Source organism: Mirounga leonina, unplaced genomic scaffold (assembly GCF_011800145.1).
Source record: "Mirounga leonina isolate KUSES-001 unplaced genomic scaffold, KU_Mleo_1.0 Mir_108, whole genome shotgun sequence".
Lineage (NCBI taxonomy): Eukaryota > Metazoa > Chordata > Mammalia > Carnivora > Phocidae > Mirounga > Mirounga leonina.
In genome coordinates, this window is record NW_023270237.1 from 3,313,038 (window position 1) to 3,337,312 (window position 24,275).

The 24,275-nt window shown below is 35.0% G+C and overlaps 1 protein-coding gene across 1 annotated transcript in view; it reads right to left on the reverse strand.

Moving 5' to 3' along the window:
• Nucleotides 1-2,647: 2,647 nt before the first annotated feature.
• LOC118019559 (transmembrane protein 26-like) overlaps nucleotides 2,648-24,275 on the reverse strand; it is a 43,160-nt gene continuing 21,532 nt past the window's right edge. Inside the window, exons 3-6 of the mRNA XM_035018887.1 lie at nucleotides 22,733-22,846; nucleotides 20,838-21,058; nucleotides 6,438-6,514; nucleotides 2,648-3,489 (exon numbers count right to left, since the gene is read on the reverse strand). Of these exons, the coding sequence (XP_034874778.1) occupies nucleotides 3,065-3,489; nucleotides 6,438-6,514; nucleotides 20,838-21,058; nucleotides 22,733-22,846 (837 nt within the window). The 3' untranslated portion in view covers nucleotides 2,648-3,064. The remainder of the gene's footprint in view (nucleotides 3,490-6,437; nucleotides 6,515-20,837; nucleotides 21,059-22,732; nucleotides 22,847-24,275) is intronic.

Sequence of the window (24,275 nt, forward strand, 5' to 3'; positions counted from 1 at the left end):
ACCTACAATGCATGCCTTTCTGGGGCTTTGGAAGCTTTCTATTAAATCACGAATTCACAATTAATATTACAGTGGTGAACCCGATGTTTCTTGGCTGTGTCTTTCTGGTCTTACAGGGCCTGAAGTGCTGCGACATATTAGTGGAAGCACGACAAGCCCAACTGGTAAATTCGTGTAAGATCCTTCATTTTGGAAGGTTAGCTAGAATGTTATTGGCCAATACAAATTTTTATTTTCCTATGTTAGCAGTTCCAGCTTAAATAAAAATTCACAGACTAATGAAAGATAAAGACAGTTTACAGATCTTGTAATGGGAAGTCATGTCCCTTGGGACTCATGTAGTCAGGGTCGGAAGAAAACCTATGCCAAGGTTATAAGGTATGTTTCCACGCAGCATCATTAAAACATGTACCCTGTGTTTCCTGACAAGTAGAATGGGATGTTTTGAGGAAGGACATTTGATTGAGCTGCCGTCAAGCATTTAGGTAACAACCACCACAACAATAATGGCATCACCACAAACGTGTTGTGGGTCTGTGAGCGTAGAGACGTACGGCCTGTGACACGTTGTACATATGATCTGAACAGTTATCTGATTACACATCCCATGGAAGCAGGTCCCGGGGCATCAATATACGTATGGTAACTGCTGTTCTAAGCACTTTATAGCAAACGCTGGGCTGTTTTCAAACACTGCAGTGTTTAGCAATCCAGAATCAAAACAGACAATTAACTGAATACAAGTTTAACTCTTTTCATCTGGGGTCCTAGAGACACAACCTGGATTTAGGCTTTGTTTTTAAATAAACTAAATGACTACAGATTTTTTTTTTTCTGCTATAAAAATAGCGCTAGAGAGTAGCGGTGCACCAGCAGTTAGGTTAATGAATGATGCCCTTCGCAGATTTTCCTGGAAAACCTTGCCGAGCGTGTGTCTATTTCTGCCACCATTCATTGCTGAGATGGTCCTCCGTGCTCTTTGCCTTCCTGGAATGCTAAGTAAAGCCAGATTCTGGACTTCCCCATTTCCCAGGCTTTTGGAGGAGTGCTAATTACAAAATACTTTACTGAAACACTAGGAACTCATTCACGAAGCCAAGCCAAGTCTCAGATTTGAAAATGTTTAAAAATATCCTTGCAACAGTCGTACTACTTTATAGTTTATCTATTTTTAGATGTTCAATGTTTGTTTTGCTGGAAGAAAAAAAATTAAAACATGAAAAGTGTGCCATGAGCAAATCTGCAATAATAAGCAGCACATACATGTTGCGGAGGAAAACGTTCAACATAAAATAATCAACAGAAAAACAGATTCTGCCGAGGCGTTTTTATAAATAGTAGCACTTATTATTTTGCTTCCAATTGCTAAGCATTTTAAATAACATGCCCTTAAAAGTTGTCAAGTTCTTTACTTTATATAAATATAATTTCCTGATCTTAGCGTTCACAAAATTATTATGAAAATTATCAATGTATTCCACTCATCTCATGTGTAATTTTACAATCATCATATTGTTAAAATTAGAAACACAAGGAAGAAACGGAAGAAATAGAAACATGCTATCAGACGCTGGAAAAGCCAGGGAGTAGAAAATATTAATTTCTCTGTATAAAAATAGAATTTGCCTATGAAACTTTGAATCAAATATTTTGAACAGATATCCTGTCACACAGATTTATAGATAAAATTGTCCCCATTGGTTGTCAAACGGTCACACCCAATTTAAGGTCCTACTCGGTCTTATCTTTCATGTCCCTTTGAATTCCTCAGCATACTAACAAGGAGGAATTATGCTTTGAACCCTAAAAAAACAGCTTCAGAACTGCTTGCCTCAAATGTAATCACTGCTATATAGTCAGGTAAATTTTCACACTGTATCTTTAACAGCAAAATCATTTTAAAATGTTCTGAATGACCTCCTTCTGGAAAGTACAGAGCTATGTAAGGGGAAGTATGGCTATTTCAACACTGAGGAGGTGAAGTCTTAATGCAGGAAAGAAAAGCAAATCTCCTGATTTCCACAATGCCGTGGCGTGTTCTGCGTCCCGTCACCAGTCAAGGGCTGTTGGCTGCGTGTCGGGCTGATGCAAGCTTCCATCCCTGACACCTTCCTGGAGGCCAAAGGCCGACTCAGTCTCCCATAGTGGCAGTTCGGAGGAGTTCCATCTACCGCTGACCAGCTCCAGAAACTAGGGTAACACTTAAAGGGCCTGAAACACCTTTACTCCCTGCTTTGGTGCTTCCTTGCATCAGCCCACATAATTTGACTTGGCAATATAGAAAATGGTAGTTAAGAAAAATACTGACGAATACCGCAAATCATGTTTCAGAGTGGAAATTGTGACTTTGCTAGCATTACCAGTATTTCCTGCCTCACAACCAAAATGGCTTGCTGTGAATTTCGCAGCGCCCAAGCCAAAAGCAATAAAATTTCTGTAAGAGCATATGCGCCATGACAGAATACCACATCAGCCCAGAAAAATGATTTTCCTGGGAAGGTCTGTGCAGCGATGGAGAGGGCTCTCAATGCTATGGAAGCTGGGCAGAGATTTTCACTGCTTCCAGCTCACAGTGAGGTAATTTTAAAAGAACTTTTCCCTTCATTTGTTCTGCATTCACTGAATGTACATTTTTTGATGTCAGGGACATGGCAGAAAAGATCAGATGAGATAGTCTGACAATGGAGCCAAAGTTCAAAGCTTCTCTATTTTCAGGTAACAGCCGTGACAGTTTGTCTGCACTAAATCTTTTGAGGGCATGTCACTGTAACCCTGTCCATAGCTCTTCAAACAGTTCAAGACAAACAAATCACTTCGTCGTTGAACAACTATAACATCTGATACAATCGCACAGAAGTTGTAGCGATAGCCACTAATCAAAGTTCTTTCCGTTCAGTTGAAAAAAAGAAAATTCCTCAGCTTTGGTTTAAGATCACTTTTTATGTTGTTCTTTGGAAAATTATTATATGCCAAAGTTAAAAAAAGAGGGAGAGAGAGGAGATTCTGTCTGTAAGAAGGACCAGAAAGTCAAATGTTCTAGCTGCCAGCCGCAGTCAGTAAGGAGCTACGGGGTGGCTTGAGAGTCCTCGGGGGTGACTGGCAAGGCCTGCAAGGGTACCCCCAAATCCGCCTTTGAGCCGCTCTCCAGATCTCCAGGTGAGAGCCCACTGGCGGTGCTTTCACAGGGGCAGAGGTGCTTTGCTTTCAGGCTTCCCGGCTGACGTAGCAAGGAAGTGCGGACATCCATCGCCAACACCACCAGGCGGTAGAGTTGTAACACCACCACAAGGAAATTCTTGGCGGCAAAGAACACCAGCATCTGGTTTATCACTTGGAAGTAGGTCATCAATATGAGACGCACGACGAGGAAGGGGCCGTCTTGTATGAAGATGCTGATTCCAATATTCCACAGATCGGCGCTGTATTGGCAAAAGAAGAAGCTGGGGAACCCCCTCATTGCCACCGACAAGGGGCAGACGACATGCTGTACTGAGAACACAAGACAGACCAATTAGCGCCCTTCTGAAACGTGTAAGACAGTATGAAATGGGGACAAGTCATCAACTATGGGTGCTGTGCTACTTAACAGTTGGGGGTGATTCTATAATTTAATTCTGGGGCGGGGGACAAGTGAGACCACCCTTAACACTGAACACCACCCTTAGCCACCCCTTAACCACTTAACATCCCTGGTCATTTTATTTTTAAAATCAATAATCTGTTGTAATTTCAATAAAACACACCAAAGAAAGGCAGTCCTCGGGTTTCCCTCCATGTCACAAATTTTAGATCACCTTCTAGTCCCCATCCTGGGGAAAGCACAATCAACTGGGTTAGAGAGAACAAAGAACCCGAGAAACCACCTTGGCTGTCCCTGGGGTCTGCGGTGTAGAGAGAGAGCACAGCAGGGCATTTTAGGCCTCAAGCCAGGTAGCCTGCCTGCCTCATTTTTTTTGTTTTGTTTTGTTTTGTTTGTTTGTTTTAGCAAGATGCTGGCCAAGTTACTTAACCTTCCTGGGCCCCAGTTTCTTCCTTTGAAAACCAAGGTAACAATGATGTCTGTGAGGAGAGGGACCCCTATTCACTGGCTCTTTTTGTTTCCATTAGAGTAACACCCCTGGTTCCTCTCTGATTTCTCACTTCTCTCTTTCCCTTGGGATAATGAATGACTTAGCTGACTGCTGAGTTTGGGAGATGGAACAGAGTATAGATACATGGCCCAGATCCTTCTGAATCCTCCCTTTGGGATCTACCTGTTTCCTGGTTGACTCACTCAGCCATACTTGTAAATTATGTTGTGGAAATGCAAGTGTTTATAATTCAAATTCAAACTTAATTCATGTTAAACATATTTTTCTAATGGTGGGGGGACAAAAGCCCAAAATAAATGCCATTGTTATTTTATTTTGGCTAATGCCTTATGGTTTTGTTTCACAGTTTACAAGAAACACTGGATATAATTACTGATTTTCCAGTTGAACAAAAGGAGGCCCAATCAACAGATGAACCTTTTTGTTTTAATTTCTAAAATGCTAATTTAATTCAAGGTCAAGGGCATAAAATAATCCTTTATAATAATGAGGCCTTCCATTTGGAATTTTCAAACAAAGAATGCCTTCGTCTACTGGAGCCTGCAAATATTATGAAGCTGCTTTGATATGGGTGAACATAATGTACTGTTTGTTGGAAAATACAATAGTGATTTAGTCAGAAGTAACATTTGGTCTTTGTTTTTCAAACAGCTGCATAACATTAGCACCCCTGAAAGTTTACAAAATTTCTTTCCCAAATAAAAATTTTCTTAGCAAGGCTATAAACCACAAGATATAGGCGGCTGAGGATCAGCAGAGTGAATGACAAAAGAAACACCAACATAAGACCAATAGTGGCCTCTCTTTTTTTAAAAAGAAAAGATTTATTTATTTATTTTGGGGGGGTGGGAAGGAAATGGTGAGAGAGAATCTCAAGCAGACTCCATGCTGAAGGCAGAACCCTACACAGGGCTTGATCCCACAACCCTGAGATCATGACCTGAGCCGAAACCAAGAGTCAGATGCTTAACTGACTGAGCCACCCAGGTGCCTCAAGAGTGGCCTCTCTTAAGAAGTTAGGGTCAGGAAATAGTTCCAAGGGGACCTCCTAAGACTGTTCTTCAACATCTAAAGTGATGATACCTAATATTCTGTCAGGAAACATCACCTGATCAAGAGGTATAGATTGGGCACATTTCGACAAAATTGTGTGTGTGTGTATGTGTGTGTGTTATTGGCATACATTTGTTTGTAATTGTTAACTAGTAATTAAATTTTGGGTATTTCTAAAAAACCACAGCCACTCTTTCCATCTATTCTGGTGACAATTTTGTTTCAGAGAGTGTTTGCTAAATTCTAAAATTGCCTCTGAAAGCTCTGGGCCTATTAAAGTAAGCCAAAAGAAGATGCAGAAATGATTAAATCCTGAGTCCATCGAGGAGGGTGCCATAAAAAAAAGAAGTCAGGTTTAAGGAAGATGTAATTATTAAATCCTAGAATTTCTTCAGAGTAAAGTGGCATCCTGGAGAATTCTCAAGTCAGAATTCCAGGTATCTTTCCTAGAAGTTAAGGGATGACTCCAGATCAGTGTTGTTCAATTGAACTTCCTGTGATGGTAAAAATGTTTTGCCTAATGCTCTGCCTACTACAGTAGCCCATATGTGGCAGTTGAGCTCTTGAATTGTGGCTAGTGTGACTGAGGAACTGAACTTTTAATTTCATTTAATTTTAATTAATTTAAATTTAAATTTAAACAGCCACGTGTGGCTAGTGGATACTGTATTGGACAGTGCAGGTCTAGATCATCACTAGTATGATATGCTTGGAAAACAGTTTCTTCTTACAAAGTCTTAGAAGTTTATGTATTTATTAATAGGACCAATGGAATATCAAGGGCCACTACTGAGGAAAATTTTAATTTTCCATGTGGCCCCAAAACTGCTCTTACTCCCTGTGATAATCTAATACATGGGTCTGACAAAAGAATGAAAATGAGCCCCCAAAATATCAAGAGCTAATATTTGTATCCCAGCAACTGTGCTAAGCACTTTACAAACTCTTATTTAGTCATCACAAGAACCCATTTCACTGGTGAAAATCGAGGTACAAAAGTCTTAACTAATTTGTGGGAGATTTTACAATGCATATGTGATGGAGCCACTTTTTGAAGTGAATGCAAAGCTGTGCTCCAGTACATTCAACTATCTCAGGCTCATCGTGTACCAGAATGGATCCACTAGCGGCTTTCCTAAGTTTCAGTCAACTTTTCTTCTAAATTGAACTGGAACTAACACTGGGATATCAAAATTATAAAAATAATTATCTTCTCAAATGCCTCCTTAACTTCATTATAGTTTATAATCAAGAGTTATAATTTTCTGTTTGAGCAAATATCAAGACATTTACCTGCCAGGTCAAGTGGAAATTGCAGCATGCTCCAGGTCCATATAACAAGGATGGCATAGACTAGGGCAGGACTATTCCTAGAATGCAGACAAAATTTTAAATTAGTAATAAAAATATGATCATTTTTAAAGAAGTATTTTCTCTTTTTTCTCATATTTGAGTATACCCTAATAAACCTCTCAAGAGTTGTCAAAATATCTTGGTGATATACGAAATCCATGAAAAAAATCCATTCATGATTATAATGGAATAATGAAGAAGTAAAAAAAAACTCTGAGACTTAAAATCCAACTTTCACATGTGCCAACATCTGTGTAAATTATGGCCAAGCCTCTTTGTCCCATATTGTTGTTCTTAGTTTTACAAAATCATGGAAACATTATTGGAGATAGATGCTAGGGAAAATGTTAGACTTTGACTAAGAAATTCAGAGGGCTGATTTCAAGAATTTTCAATAAGAAAAAACAAAATTTTTTTCCTAAGATCATGAGACTCTAAATTAAAAATATATCTCAAAAGAACTACATGATGCCCCCAAATTAAAAGTTCAGCATGTAAAAGAAAGCTACCTTAAGTCAGGAGAAAAAAGTGGGAAGATAAATCCAAAAATAAAAAATTTACACCACTTACTAGGACGTAAGTCAAGGAATATGACAGTTTAATTCACTATTGTATTCCCAGTGCCTAGAACAGCAAATAGTAGACACTCAACAATTATTTGTGGAAGGAATTATTGAATGTACAAAAGAAGGGCCATACTTGGCAAATATACAAATGTCATCGACCTAGGAGAATGGTTTTGAAGACTGAAGTCAGAAAGAATAGATGTTATACAAATAGAAAGGATATAAAAGAAATATCAAAGTTATTTTTTTAGCAAAAATACAAAGGAAGTTAGCAATTTGAGATTAGTGGTATAATAGCAGATTTTATTGCCAACTTCTCTGTCAAGAGGGATTTTCAGATTGGAAAGGGATAGAAAGGCATCAGGGAGGAGAAGTTGAAACCAAAATAAATGAGGTGGTTGTAAGGGATATCTTTAAATGCTTCAAGTATTGAGGTCTGGAAAAATTAGATCTCAAAAACTATGAGAGAAATTGTAAATGATATTTCTAAGCCATCATTATCTTAGCAGTTAATGGCAGAGACAAGGGTGATGACAAAATAAATATACAAAGTCTTAATTTTCAAAATGAAGCAGAAGTGTATCTTAAAGTACCAAAGGCACATTTACTATTAATCCCTAGTTAGGTTATATAAGTGGTTATTTAGAAGATTTCTAAAAGCCCTTATAGAAGACAATAATTACTAGGAATTAGCACAGGTTACTTGGAACAATTACACTCAGCATACTAAGATTTTCTCTCTCTCTCTCTTCAATAGAGTTAGGATTACCAAGCAAGTAATGATATATAAATTAATATTAGACATTTGGGTTTAAATAAGGCTGGTGAAAAGGCCTCCCGCAGTGTTCTTATTAACAAGATTAAGAAATGTTCTGGGTGTAAGCACAGTTAGGTGGATTCCTAACTGTGTAAACGACTCCCCAAAGGGAGCTCTCTAAGGGTTGCTGCAGGCTCTGCCTTTGATTCTATTCTACTTCACATTTCACCAATCACTTGGTTGCCACATTGATGGAAGGCTTCTCATATGCACATATGACATGGAGGTTGGATAGGAAGCCATTACCCCAGAAGACACAATCAGGATCTCAAAAGATCTTGACAAGATGTAACTGGATGACCTAGAATAGGACAGAAGAGGTAACATTTCACAGCAGCTGCCATAAAAAAGGCTCAAGGATTTTCCCTTACTATTATCTAATTTTAAGTCCACAGTATGACATGGATTTATGATTTTCCAAAATCAAATGCAATCATAGGTCATTTCATAAGAAGTATAAAGTCTAGAATTTTAAGTGGAGATACCTAGGGAATGCAGTCTATAACTTTTTTCCATCTTTGCAATGTCAATGTCTATACATAATAGACTTCCAGTAAGTGCCTGAATTTTTAAATAATTTTACCTACAGTTTCTGAGCTCATGCTGTTTCAGGAAGTTTTCTAATGGTTTAACTATGATCACACTTAATTCTCATACCAATTTTACAAAATAGTTATACTTATCCCTATTTGACCAGTGAGGAAACTGAGGCATAGAGTTGTAGAAACTCTAGTTGTCCAAAGTAATGTGGTTGTAAATGTTGGAAGCAAAAGTCAGAACTAGATAGCTTGTTTCAGCATCCACCCTTTTAACCACGGTACTATACTATTTCCATAAAGGAAACAGAAAGTTTTAGCCCTGCTGTATTCTATAATGTTCAGAATATATCAGAAATATTATGTATTGTGCTTTATGTTTTAGGAGGAAAATTTATAAAGTTTTTGGTCCAAAAGAGAGAGGCTAGGATAGAGATTTCAGAGCCATGTTATATGTGGGATAGCTAAAGAAGTTTCATATATTTAAAAGGCTATCATGTGGAAAAGGAATTAAACTTATTTCTTGTGACTTCAGAAGTCCAATTCAGATTCAAAGAATTTTAATGGTGCCTATAAGAATGCAAATTTTATCACAATAGAGAAAAGTACTCTCTAATAATATCAACTCAAAATGGAATGAGTTGCCCTGGGGTTAGTATAGTCTCTATTAGTGAAAATTTTCAAAGAAAGTCTGGACAAAAACTTGTTGAGAAAATTCTGGAGAGGATTTTGCAACAGATGTAAAATAGATTGTTCAATAGATGGCTAATTTGAAGTTTCTTCTAATCCCAAACCTCAATAATTCTACCAAAAACTCATGTGCAATTTGTCTGCAAGGCAGCAGAAATCAGTGGTAAAGCATAAGGTCTGGTGGTAGGTTGCTGGAGTTCAAATACTAGCTCCAACCTTCGCCAGAGAGATAGGATGTGGGCTTCCAATCCCAGATTGATATTTACTGACTACATGAACATGAACAAATAATTTCACATCTATATGCTTTAGTTTACCCCTATTCAATATGAGGATAACAATAATAATTTAATAGCTCCTAGATTTTATATGATAATTATATTAAGTACATTATGAAAATATATTAAGCATATAAAGTTCTTAGAACAGCACTCAAAACAGACTAATTATGCAAGTTAGGTGTTGTTTTTTATTACCATGTAACCTTGAGATTTTCTCAACTTCTCTTGCCTGCCACAGTTCAGCTTATAAAATGGTGATAATGATAGTATCTACCTCAGAGTATATTGTAAAGTCTAAGTAACTTAGCACAACTAAAACCCTTATAACAGTACTTGGAGCACAGAAACAGATGAATGACCATTATCTAGTAGTATAGTGGCAGCAGCAGCAACAGTAATGGTAGCAGTGGTATTTTTACTATGTGAACATATTTCTTAAATGCTTTGTGTTTTAATTCTATCATTATACAAAATAAGAATAAATAATAAACAATCCCTAGCCTTAAGTAAGATTCTAACACTACAATAATGAACATATATCTTTTGCACATGCAAATATCTGAGCATGCACAAAACATAGGAAAATGTGAGTGTTGAGAAACATATTAGTAAATTTATCAAAAATAACTTTGGAAAAAAATGGCCAGAAAATTTCTGAAGCAGACAAATTTGTACTAAGTCAGATAGTAAAAGTTACTCGGGAAGGTTAAAAGGAAAGTAAATGAATCACCGAGCTTAAACGGCAATCACTCAAAATGTGAAGGAATTTTGGAGTGAATTTATCCAACATTATCTCCATTGTGTAACTGTCTCGCCTAATTGTCTCACCCCATTTTCTCATGTGTAATGTCTTCATAAATGTCAACTGAGAAGCATGTAAGCAGACAATGGACTCTATTCATAAAGAGACAAAAGATCTTGACAAATATAATTATATATGTGAGTATCATTTCTCTGCTTGGAAAATGAGGAGGATAAAAGATTGAATTTGGTAGATCAGTGCACCAAATTTATTGGGTGTAAAGTAAAAATAAAGTCATACATTGCTAATTTGTTTAACTATTTCTTTTTGGACATGTAAATGTTCCTGTAGATAGGAGATAATCAGTGGATAGAATTCACCTCATCTTTATTTTTATTTTTTTTAAGATTTATTTATTTATTTTAGAGAGAGAGTGTGTGTGAGTACAGGGAGAGGGGCAGAGGGAGAGGGAGAGAGAAACTCAAGCAGACTCCACACTGAGTGCAGAGCCCTGGCATAGGACTCAATCTCACAACCCTGAAATCATGACCTAAGCTGAAACCAAGAGTTGGAAGTTTAACTGATTGTACCACTCAGACTCCCCTAATTCACCTAGTTTTTAGAAAATCATCCAACAAACCTCTTCAGAGAAGGAAAAAAGATAGAGGAGAGAGAGAGAAAGAAAATGAGAAAATGAAGTATTAACCTACCCTAGAAGAAGAGCAAAAAGAGTTAAATGAAAAACAAACACAGTGTAAACATAGGAAAATTCTCCTTTGTGTGGTCAAATACAGTGAGATAACAGTAATGTTATAAGAACAGATTTTTTTTTCTCCTTAATAAATGATCTGTGTTCAAAAAAAGACTGCACATTAAAGATTATCTCTAAATGTGTGAATAACCAGTTGGCTCTTCCTGGCAGTAACCAACATAAGTTAGGCTTCTAACATCACAAAGAGACCAAGAGATAGGGGTGCTATCTTTCTTGATGATCATATTTCAAAGGGATGACTCTTACATCCATTAGAAAGATTTCTGGGTAGTAAAACAAGAAAGAGCCTGGGAGAAGACTTAATCTCAAAGGGGCAGAGAAAGAACTTATAACTGTAAATTTTGTAAGGAAAGGGAATACAAAGGTCTATACTCAGCAACAGACCTTTTTAAATTTTTTTTTTAATTTAATACCATTACCCTCATTTTACTTAGTTTTTTAAAAGATTTTATTTTTAATTTTTTTCATGTAACTATTCTTTATTATTATTATTATGTTCAGTTAGCCAACATATAGTACATCATTAGTTTTTGATGTAGTGTTCAACAATTCATTAGTTGCAACAGACCTTTTGAAAGTTTAGTCAAACTGAGAGGAATGTTAAGGCTGTCTTGGTCAGTCAGAGTAGTAGTTTTATCCGGGAGGGTTTGACAGTGAAAACCAGAGTCCCCTCATGGCCACAGTGTGCTGACTTGGCTTGGAGTAGATTGTGAAATCTTATGCTTAGAGGTGTGGTCAGTAAGAGTAATCAACTTGGTTGGAAATGAATGGGAGAGCCCACAGCCTTGCTACTTTATGGTTGCAATCCCAGTTGGGGTGAATGGTAGACTAACGTGAATTTTAATGGAGAGATTTTGAAAATAAGAGAGCCTTAGATGGGCTAGATAAGCACTTCATGTACACCAGACATGTGCCAGGAAGATCCAAGAAAACCCAGTGGAAATTGAAAACTGAGTATATATGAAAACTTTCTGAATTTAAATGTGCTATCCAACCCATACACAGATCCATTGGCAGAGGGTGTAGGTCATAAGGGCTTGAAGTGTTTGATTACAAATCCTGTCCAAATCATTGGCTAATCACAAGCTGTGTAGTTATAGGTATAACCCTAATAGGCCATGCTAAAAACAAACAAGCAAAAGAAGGAATAAAAAAAAAAAAAAACAGAGCCATCAGTGGCTACAATCTAAGGGAAGAGATTCCTTAGATTAAGTTCAGGCAATTTTTTGAGACAACAAAAACAACATCAAGAAGCCTAAAGTACAGGGGAAGCTTGAGGATAATATATTGCTACAAAATATAATCTAAAATGTTCTGTTTCCACCAAAAATATATAACATGCAAAAAACCAGTAATGACTGACCTATACTCAGGAAAAAAAAAAGTCAATAGAAACTGACTCTAATGGGGTCCAGATGTTGGGCTTAACAGACAAAGGCATCAAAGCAACTATTATAAATATGATCAAAAAATAAAATAAAACTATGTTCCACAAATTAAAGAAAAATATGATGACAATGACCCAACAAATAGATAATCTAAATAAAGAAATATAAGTTCTAAAAATAATTAAATAGAAATTCTATAGTTGAAAATAGGGGGCCCAAAATGAAAAATTCAGTAGGTATACTCTACGATTTGAGTCTACATCTACATTTGAGATGGTAGAAGAAAGAATCAGTGATGTGGAAGATAAATCAAGAAAATTACCCAATTTGATGAAAAGAGAGTAAAACAGATGGGAGAAAAAACAGAGTCTCAGAAACCTATGGAACACACTTAAGCATACTTATTTGTAATATGAGTCTCAGAAGAAGGAAGAGAGAATGGACCAGAAAATATGTTTGAATAGATGATGGCTGAAAATTCCTAAATTTGAGGAAAAACATAATTTACAGATCCAAGATCAATAATCAACAAAGTTGTAGTAAGGTTAAAGGCAAGGAGAACTACACCTACACACATCACAGTCAAATGACTGAAAGTCAAAAAGAAAGAGAAAATCTTGAAAACCGCAAAAGAAAAATGGCTCAGCTTGTACTGGGTAACAACAACAACAACAACAATGGCTAACATCTCATCAGAAATAATGAAGGCCAGAATACAGTGGAATTATATATGTAAAATGCTGAAGTAAAAATTAACAACCATGAATTCTCTATCCAACAAAACTATTTTTGAAACATGAAGGCAAAATAAACACATTTCTGGACAAAGACTGGGAGAATTAGTTGGTAGCAGATTTGCCTTAGAAGAAACAATAAAGGAAGTCTTTGTTCCTTTGTAAAAGAAGGCTGAAAGGAAATGATACCAGACAGTAACTCAAATTCACAAGAAGGAATAGAGAATCTTCAACTTGTGGGGAAATATAAGAGAACACATAAATATACAGTCATATGTTTTCTTTTCTTAATTTCTTAAAAATATTAAAGTCTATAAAAATAATTATAAAACTATTGTTTGGTTTATAACATATAAAGATGTAATGTAATGACAATAGCAAAAAAGAGGGAGAAGAAATGAACCTATTAACTTATAGTAGCATATGAAGACTTAAAATACATATTGTAATCCCTATAGTAACTACCAATAAAATAATATGAAAAATCAATTAAAATTGTTTGTTAAAAATATTTTTAAAGTAGTAAATGAGTAACACAGGAATGAAAAAGACTTAAGACTTAGAAAAAAACAAATAACAAAATGGCAGATAGAAATCCAACCAAATCAATAGTTACATTGCATATGAATGGAATAAATACACTGTAATATGTTGAATGATGTCTTCCCAAAATTCATGTCTACTTAGACTTCAGAATGTAATCTTATTTGGAAATAGTTTTTGCAGATGTAAACAAGTTAAGATGAAGTCATATTAGATTAATTTGAGTCCTAATCCAAAGACTGGTGTCCCTCTAAGAAGGGGAAAATGTGCAAACACTGACAGAAACACTGAGGAGAGGGCGCCTGGGTGGCTCAGTTGGTTAAGCGACTGCCTTCGGCTCAGGTCATGATCCTGGAGTCCCTGGATCGAGTCCCGCATCGGGCTCCCTGCTCGGCAGGGAGTCTGCTTCTCCCTCTGACCCTCCCCCCTCTCATGTGCTCTCTCTCATTCTCTCTCTCTCAAATAAATAAATAAAATCTTAAAAAAAAAAAAAGAAACACTGAGGAGAATTCCATGTGAAGACAAAGGCAGAGATTGGAGTGATGTGTCTACAAGCCAAGAGACACTAAGAATTGCCAGCAACCACCAGAATCCAGGAAAGAGGCACCAAACAGATTCTCCCTCACAGCCTCCAGTAGAAACCAACCCTGCTGACACTGATTTGGACTTTCAGCCTTGAGGACTGTGAGAAAATAAATTTCTGTTGTTTTAAGACTTTCAGTTTGTGGTATTTCATTATGGCAGCCCTGGGAAACTAATATACACTCCAATTAAAAGACAAGGTTTGACTGGGGAAAAAGATGAAAATCCAACTATATGTAGTCTATAAGGGACACAGTTTAGATGCAAAGATACAAAGAGTTTGAAAGTACAAGGATGGAAAAAGAAATATCCCATGGCAACAGTATCATAAGAGAATAGAGTACCTAAGCTCATTACGACACAAAATAGACTTTGAGACAAGACATATTACTGAAGAGAAAAAGAGTGACATTTCATGATGAAAAATAGTTACTACCTAAGGAAGATGTTTTAAAAAATTAAAGTATACACACCTAAAAACAGAGCCTCAAAATACTTGAAGCAAAAACTGACAGTATTGGAAAAGGAAATAGATAATTCAACAATTAGAGCTGAAGATTTCAATGCCTCACTCTCAATAACTGATAGAACAACTAGACAAAAAGTAAGGATACAGAAGAGTAAAATAACCTAATAACCAATGTGACACAGCTGACATTTACAGAACACTCAACCAAACAACAGATAAATACACATTGTTTTCAAGCATATGTAGAACATTCTCCAGGATAGGCCACATGCTATGCCATAAGATAAGTCCCAATAAATTGAAAAGGATTAAAATAATTTAAAGACTGCAACAGAATTAAAATAGAAAACAACAGAAAGAAATTTGGGCAATCTCCATATGGAAATTAAATAGCTTACTTCTAAATAATCCATAGGCCAAAGGATAAATTACAGGAGATACTGGAAAATATTTTGAACTGTATTAAACAAAAAGATAACATATCAAAGCTTATGGGACACAGATAAAGCAATAGTTAGAGGGAAATCTGTAGCTTTGAACACCATGTTAGAAAAGCAGAAAGATCTCAAATCAATAATCTAAGATTCCATCTTAAGACACTAAGGGAAAAAAGAGAAAATTAGATCCAAAGCAAGTAGAAGGAAGGAAAAATGAAACATCAGAGCACAAATCAATGAAATGGAGAACAGAATAACAATAGAGAAAAATCAATGAAGTCAAAAGTTGGTTATTTTAGAAGATCAACAAAATTGATAATTCTAAAGGAAAAAAAAAAGAGAGAAGACACAAATGACCAACTCAGAATATAAAAGAGGGCATAATAAGTGACCCTATAGAAACCGACACAAGTTTAAAGGAATAATATAAAAAATTAGTATTAAAAACCTTATATAAAAAACTAGATAATTTCTTTGAAGTGGAAAAATTCCTAGGAATAAAAAAAGAAAAATGTAATCAGAGTTAACTCAGGAAGAAATAGCATAACTGAATAGGCTTATAATGAAATAATTATGTTGAATTAGTAGTAAAATATCTTCCCCAAAGAAAAGCCTGGGTCCAGATAGCTTCATAGGTAAATACCAATCCTTTCCAAAGTCTTTTGGAAAATAAAGAAAGAAGGGGTGCTTCCTGAGGTATTCACTGAGTCCAGTATTATCCTAATACTAAAGCCAGAAAAAGATATCATTAGAAAATATCACTATAGATCAATATGCTCATGAGCATAGATATAAAAATTAACAAAATGTTAGCAAACCCACATCAGCAATACATTGAAACCATTATACACCATAATCAAGTGAGATTTATCCTAAGAAGTCAAGGTTGGTTTAGCATCTGAAAGTTAGTTAATATAATATACCATATTTATAGAATGAAAGACAGCCATGACATAATAATCTTGATAAAAATAGAAAAAGAATTTAACAAAATCCAATGTCCAAAAAAGAGAAGAAAGAAAGAAAGAGAAAGAAAGAAAGAAAAGAGAGAGCGAGAGAGAAAGAAAGAGACCCTCGATAACCTAGAAATAAATAGGAATTTCCTCCAACTGATCTGTGTATCTGTGCAAAGTGTATCTGTGCAAACCTATACCTAACATCATCCTTAATAGTGAAAGACAGAATGCGTACCCTTTGAGATTGAAATGCCCACTCATATTTCTATTTAATATTGTACTAGAAATTCTAGCCAATGTAATAAGGTAAGAAAAAGAAATTAAAGTCATACACATTAGAAAGACTGAAAGCTACCTTTACTTACAAATGGCATTATCCTATAAGTAGAAAATCCTAAGGGATCTACAAAACTAATAAAGAAGTTTAGCATTATTGCTGGGTACAAGATCATCATACAAAAATCAATTGCATTTCTGTGTAGTAGCAATAAAAAACATGAAAATGATATTAAGAAATTAAGAAAATAATTATATCAAAAAGAAAAAAATACTTAAGAATAAGTTTAAGAAAATCAGCACAAGACCCACATATTGAAAATTACAAAACATTGCTGAGAGAAATTAAGGAACATATGAATAAATGGTGAGATAATTCATGTTCACACATTAAAAGACTTAATATTAAGGTGTCATTTCTTCACAAATTGCTGCTTAAATTTAATACAATCCTTATCAAGACTCCAGCAGGATTATTTTGTAGAATTTGACAAGCTGATCATAAAACTTAAATGGAAATACAGAGGACCTAGAATAGCCCCCCCGCCCCAAAATTAAAAGAACAATGTTAGAAGACTTACAACATCTAATTTCAAACTTACCATAAAATTTCAGTTATCACAATAGTGTGGTACTGGCATAAGGATAAATATATAGAGCAATGGAATACAATAGAAAGTTTAGAAAAACCCTTACATATGTGGCCAACTGATTTTTGACAAAGATATCAAGGCAATTTAATAGGGAAAGGATAGTCTTTTCAACAAATATTGCAGAGACAATTGGTCTCAGCTAGGACAAAAAATGTTCTGGGATAATTCCACAAACAAAACAAAATAAGATAAAACACAAATTTAGATCTTACAACATGCTACACAAAAGTCAAGTCAGAATATTATAGAGGGAAATATTTCCAATTTGGGGTGAGGAAAATATTTCTTAGATATGACTCCTAAAGCACTAGTTAAAATTTTAAAAAGTGATACATGGGACTTTATAAAAAATTTTTAAAAATATTCTCTTTTAAAACAGAGAGATGTAAACCATACTAGACTCTTAACTATAGGAAACAAACTGAGGGTTGCTGGAGAGGAGGTGGGTTGAGGGTATGGGGTAATTGGGTGATGGGCATTAAGGAGGGCACTTGATCTAGTGCACACTGGGTGTTGTATGCAACTGATGAATCACTAAATTCTACCTCTGAAACTAATAATATAGTATATGTTAATTAAATTGAATTTAAATTAAAAAATTTTTTGAAAGGACTTTTTAAATGACAAAAATGAAAAGCAAGCTGTATACTGGGAAAAACACACACACACACACACACATTCACATTTATGTATCTAATGAAGGACTTGTGTCCAGAGTATAAAGAACTCTTACAATCTCTTATAATTCAACAACAAAAAAATCAATCCAACCAAAAAAATGGGCAAAAATTTTAACAGACACTTCACTGAAAGAAGATATAGGATTAGCTAATTAGCACATGAAAAGATGCTCATTTAGTCATTAGGAAAACAGAAATTAAAACTACAATATGATACCACAAGAACCCAATAGAATGGTCATAATCAAAATATTGAAAAAAATGGTGAGGATGTGAAGGACTGGAATATAAAAAGGTACAGCCACTTTGGCAAACAGTTTGGGAGTTTCTTAAAAAGCTAAACATGTACTAACATAAACCCAGTCATTCTAATCCTAGCTATAGATCCAAGAAAAATGAAAACCGATCTTTCCAAAGGATTTTAGTGTATGTTCATAAGCAACATCATTCTTTAATAGCAAGAAGATAGCAATACACATGTATATCGACTATTGAATGAATAAATAAAATGTGGTATATGCATGGAATGTTATTCAGCAATTAAAAAGGAGCTAACTACCAATACATACAACAGTGTGACTGAATCCTAAAACATGCTAAGTGAAAAAGTCGCACACAAAATGCTATATATTTTATGATCCCACTTACATGAAATTTCTGGAAAAGGAGACTGTACAGAAAGAAAGCATATCAGGGGTTGCTTAGGGTTGGTCGTGGGAGGAGTGAGAATTGACTCCCAACAGCCACAAGGAATCTAGATTCTCATGATGGTTGCACACCAATAAATTTAATAAATATCATTGAACCATAGAATTAGAATAGTTGAATTTTATGGTGTGTAAAGTCAAGCTCTTAAGAAAAATTTGCAGCATCTCACAATCCATGTAAATTCATAAGAATTAGTCAAATGAACTTAAAGTTGACATATGGAAAGAAATTAACTTAAGTTTAAAAAAATTGGATTTAAGGTATTTAGCAAGGATGCAGGAAAGAGAGGTAGACATTGTTGCAGTGCATGCATTATAGAAGGTTTTCTCCTAAATCTGTCAGCCTAAATTATGGAATAAAATAAAATAGAAAATAAAATGTAAAAATAGGTAATGCTAAGTGGGTTCTAATGAAGTAACCTCCTTTGCTATTACAAGTGAACATCTTTTATGAGTACATTAAATTTATTTTTCATGATTGTCTTTTTTGAGTCCAAAGGGGAAGGCTTTGCCGCAGTGTGAGAGTTTGTCTCTCCTTTGAAGAGACCGACATTTGCAGTGTCAATTCTTGCAGTATAGATGAAACCAGTGACAAAATTACAAGTCAGGAGGTGGGTTTTATGAGGAAGAAAAAATTCTAGGTTCTTTATGGGTCTTGACTTTGGAGTCTGAGTAGTGATGGAGACATGAGGGAGTAGAGACTACACACTGACACAATGCAGTTATATTAAAAATAAAATGACTTCAGTCTGAGACCATGAAGCCTGAAAATAAATTTTAAAACAATAACCATGGCATTCTTTATTTGACCGCTTCTGAGGATATAATGCAAGTTTAAAATGAGGAAAAAAAAAAGATTTTAGAAACATTTGATTAATTTGTAGGTGGCAGAAGAAATTGCTGAATTGAAATCACCTGGGTTGGGAGAGGACAGTGTGTCCAGAATTTCTCTCACCACTTACCATTTGCTCCCCAATCTCCACCCAGCACATTGCCTGGTACATATCAGATAATCAATCTACAGTTGATGAATGAATAAATACCTCATGATTTTCAAAGATTTTTTTTTCTGGGAAATTAAGATTTTAATGATTAACATTGAATATTTAACATCTATTGGCAAATACTAATCTATAAAATGCACCTTGGTGTCATTTGTGGATGGACCTAATAAACAGACCATTTAAGTAGCCGGATTTGGCATTTCTCACATTTTAATTACCGGCCCCACGAAACATATCCTTCCAGAATATTCCATTTCCTACCCCATATCTCTCCCATCTCACTAGATATTTAGCATGTATGTGTTTATTTCTATATAGGTATAGCTAGTCATAGTTATATTTTTATGTCCCTGTCACTGTGCCTGTAGTTATTTACTGTTTTTATGTGCTTGGTTATGATTTCTTCATGTTTTTCTTGTAATCCCATTATATTACAAGTATTTTAAAGTATCTGAGAATTTGTTTACAATGCACAGCACTGACCAAATATTAGGTATTAAAGTTACAAAATTAACATCAATGTTTTGAGGACAATGGATCAACTTAAATTAGATTCTTTTTAAAATTCTATGTCTACTTAATAAAGTATAAGAAAAATTAGTATAAATGAAATGGGAAATGATCATGTAAAGGTAACCTCTGGTTACAGATATACTTTGTGCTATAATTGGGATACTAAGTTTACTCAGTAAGTTAGTGTATTTTGCTTGGCTTTATGTTTCGTTATTTGAGAAACACAGCATAAAGTAAACTGTAGCATTAAGAGCCAGCTTCATTGCAATTTATTTTTATAGCATATCACAAAACAACCCAAGCTGAAAGTACATTCAGGCACTGAGACTTAAATCCCTAAAGGTAAGAAAGTGGTTCCATAAACAGATGTGATCATGGATTCTGAGTTTATTTGCTTGTGGCAAAAATAAAAGTACCAACTCAATAAGTTTTAATTTATATGCATCTATACCAGAAGGCCTTTAGGCACTTTGAACAAAACTGACTAAAAATAAAATTTAGTAAAATAAACTTAATCTGCCCCATTCTCCATTCACACCAGGAAATATAAATTCCCAACTAGGTAGAGGAGAGATTTCTCTATGTCTTTTCTAGGTGCTTTCCTCGACTTATAGCTATGCTGTACTCTAGAAGAGAATTTTATGATTGGCTACATTCCAGGACACTTAAGAACATGAGAGAGGAGCAATGGATGATCATTCCACCTCCTGAGGTTTTCTAACAACCATGGCCCCACCTAACCCATGGTCATGCAGAAGTGTAGAGCTTTTCTGTTCTCACCCAAAGGAAATATTATTTGCCCTTTTTCTTTAGCAGGAAGTTCAGATATATATACATATAAACTGGGCTGGTACCTAATATGCATCTGAACATTAGGAAATTCTATGATTCTATCATTGGACATATAATAGACTGAAAATCCTTATTTGTGCAGAATATAAATAATAGAACAAATAGACAAATGTGGGAGGCCTGACCTTGTAGGCCTGCTTACCTCACATTTTGTTCTTCCAGGGTCTCACTTGTGAATTCCAGTATGTCAGCAGCTGTCCCCACAAACATAAGGAGAAGTTGAGAGAGTTGGTCCCGAGTGATCCCTCCTCCAATGGGTAGGAGCCATCTTCCAATTATGAGCATCAACAGGAATGTCTGATGGAGTCCCAAAGTCCAAACTTTCTCACATACTGTAGTTAAGTTACTTACAAAACCCTTGGCCTATGTAACAAAAATGTGATACAGAGAGAAGATTGTGAGCTATCACCTTGGAGAGAGATGCCTCCTTCACCAAGGTTTTCAATCAAGAATTAGCTTTTATGGAAGGTCATTTTCAGAAAATGATTCTTCACTTACTAAAGAAAGTAAAACTCCTTTCAACTGGACACTGTGGGGGAAAAAAGCTAATGTGGTCCTTAAAAAGGGGCAGCCTTATAACAAGAAGTAATTTAAACCTCATACTTGCTAGTAGGATTGTAGCATTTGCTATTTAAAGAGCCAATTTCATGACGTTTTAAAGATCATTTCTCATTTTACTCTTCTCTGTAACAAAGTAACAGCAAAACTTTTTAAATACCATATTAAAATCACAAAAAAATCTGTATTTTTCTTTCAGGGATTTCAAGTCTGAATTTATTAATCTGGGAATATTTTAACATAGTACAGATCTCTTGTTTTTTATTGCTTTAAAACACTACTACATCAAATGAGAAAATGTATAATCATGTTTATTCATCACCTAAATACAAAGAAAGAGAATAACTATAGTTATTATTTTTATTCTGAATATTTAACATACTATTGAAAAATCCATAAACTAGCAACCAAATTTTATTCTGCCCCTAATCTTGAACTTGGAGAAAAATTTACACCCCTTTCATGTATTCTGAATAATATCTCTTGCCCATTTAACTTCTAAGTAAGTTTTAAAATATATCATTGGCCCTTAGAGGCTATAATCTTTTAAAGACTACAGGAGTGTAGGTCTCCAGTGACTTTGATAGTTGCTTCCAACTGATTTATACAAGTAACTTAACTACATTTGTTCAAAACCTATTTACCCCTCTTGATTACTTACTGATGTCAAGTGTAGAGGTAAAGGGAGGATAAAAGACAAGGCAGGATGCTAGCCTGATTGAAGCCAAGCATGAGGATCAATGATCTTTCATTTACACAGTGTTTCATATTTTTTCTATGAGACTTCACATACATCCTACTTGATTCTTACAAGAAGCATACTAGCAGGGTGAATATTAATATTTTCAATTATCAGATGAAAAACTGAGATACAGAGTGATTAAATGACTTGTTCAAAGTGATATCAGTCAGCTGTGATTGGAGCTCGAATTAGAATCCAAGGCTAATTCAATTAAACCTCTTAGAATCAATAATCTGTCTCATTGTTGAAAATGTGGCTCATTGGTAGGGGTCTGGGCCTTGAGTCTCTCCCATATACCATTTTATAATAGGCTATGGTTAGTTTCACAAATATCAGGCAAGTGAAGAACAAAGAAGTGATTCTCTTTTGGCTGGAAAACGTCCCTATTAATATAACACCTAAAAATATATAGGCCAGATCCCAATCTTTTATCATTCTTTCACAAATAATATGTATCTCGCCTTGTGCATATATTATCTGACCTAAGTGTTAAAGGCTACTTAATGCTGCAAGTTAAATATATCTATTAATATATATTATATATATGACTATTACGCATATTAAATGTGTTTAATTAATAAAAATACAATTATTTTGCAAATTCCTTAGCCAAACGATTAAACAACTGGCAAATTTCCTTAGGAAAGAATGAGCTGAAAGGTGTAGAGCATGTTATCCTCACCAAATGAAAAGGTGATTTGCTAGATCCTTTAAAATACAGTGAAAAAATCTCTCACCGTCTTAATGAGATCATCTGCTCCATTGGCTTGTTCACTTGATATCAGAGTTTGATTGAAGTTTTCTTTGCTGCTGGTATTTTGTGACATTCCTTCAGAATGGCTACTGCAGTACTAAGAATTTTGTAAAAAAGTAATATGTTAAAAAAAACCCCACAATATGTAGAATTTAAAATGGCTTCAATTATCTAAGAGATTATGAGTAGATATGTGGATTTACACAATATGCATAAATATTTCCAAAATTCAGAGTATAGTCTTAAGATAGAAAACCACTTTTCAATTAATATGAGAAGTCAACTATACATGTTTTATTTTCCCACAAGTCTATGAGGATGTAGATGCTCCAAGTTCATTGTGCAGAACTGTAGAATTTGTTAAGTTTTTATTTTAATTTCAGTTAGTACACATACAGTATTATATTAGCTTCAGGTTCCATACATCACCTGGTGGTCATCATAACAAGTCACTCCTTAATCCCCATCACCGTTTTCCCCCACTCCCCCACCCACCTCCACTCTGGTGACCATCAGTTTGTTCTCTATAATTTATTTCTTGGTTTATCTCTTTTTTTTCCTTTGATCATTTGTTTTCTTTCTTAAATTCCATGAGTGAAATCATAAGGTATTTGTCTTTCTCTGAATGACTTATTTCACTTAGCATTGTACTCTCTAGCTCCATCCATGTCCTTGAAAATGAATAGACTTCATTCTTTTTTATGACTGATTAATATTCCAATATATACACCACATCTTCTTTATCCATTCGTCTGTCAATGGACACTTGGGCTGCTTCCATATCTTGGCTATTGTAAATAATGCTGCTATAAACATAGGAGTGTATGTATCCCTTTGAATTAGTGTTTTTTTATTCTTTGGGTAAATACCCAGTAGTACCATTGCTGGGTCATAGGGTAGTTCAATTTTTAACGTTCTGAGGAAACTCCATACTGTTTTCCAGAGTGGCTGTACCAGTCTGCATTCCCATCAACATTGCACAGGGGTTCCTTTCTCTTCACATCCTTGCCAACACCTGTTGTTTTTTGTGTTGTTGCTTTTAGCCATTCTGATAGGTGTGAGGTGATATCTCACTGTAGTTTGGATTTGTATTCCCCTGATGGTGAGTGATGATGAGCATCTTTTCATGGATCTGTTGGCTATCTGGATGTCTTCTTTGGAGAAATGTCTATTCATGTCTTCTGCCCATTTCTTCTTCCACATTGTAGTACATCATTATAATTGTTCTCTTTTACTGTTAGTTATTGTTAATCTCTTGCTGTGCTTGATTTATAAATTAAACTTTACCATAAGTATGTATGTAGAGGAAAAAACAGTATATATTGACTTTGGTACTATCCACATTTTTAGGCATCCACTGGGGAATCTTAGAACTTATCCCTCCTGGAAAAGAGGGGACTACTCTATTCCTTTAGCTGATAATTAAGAAATATGGGTATGTCATTCACTTTCTTTATGCTATCCAATGCATTTTGTTTATTTATTTATTTATTTATTTATTTATTTATTTATTTATTTATTTATTT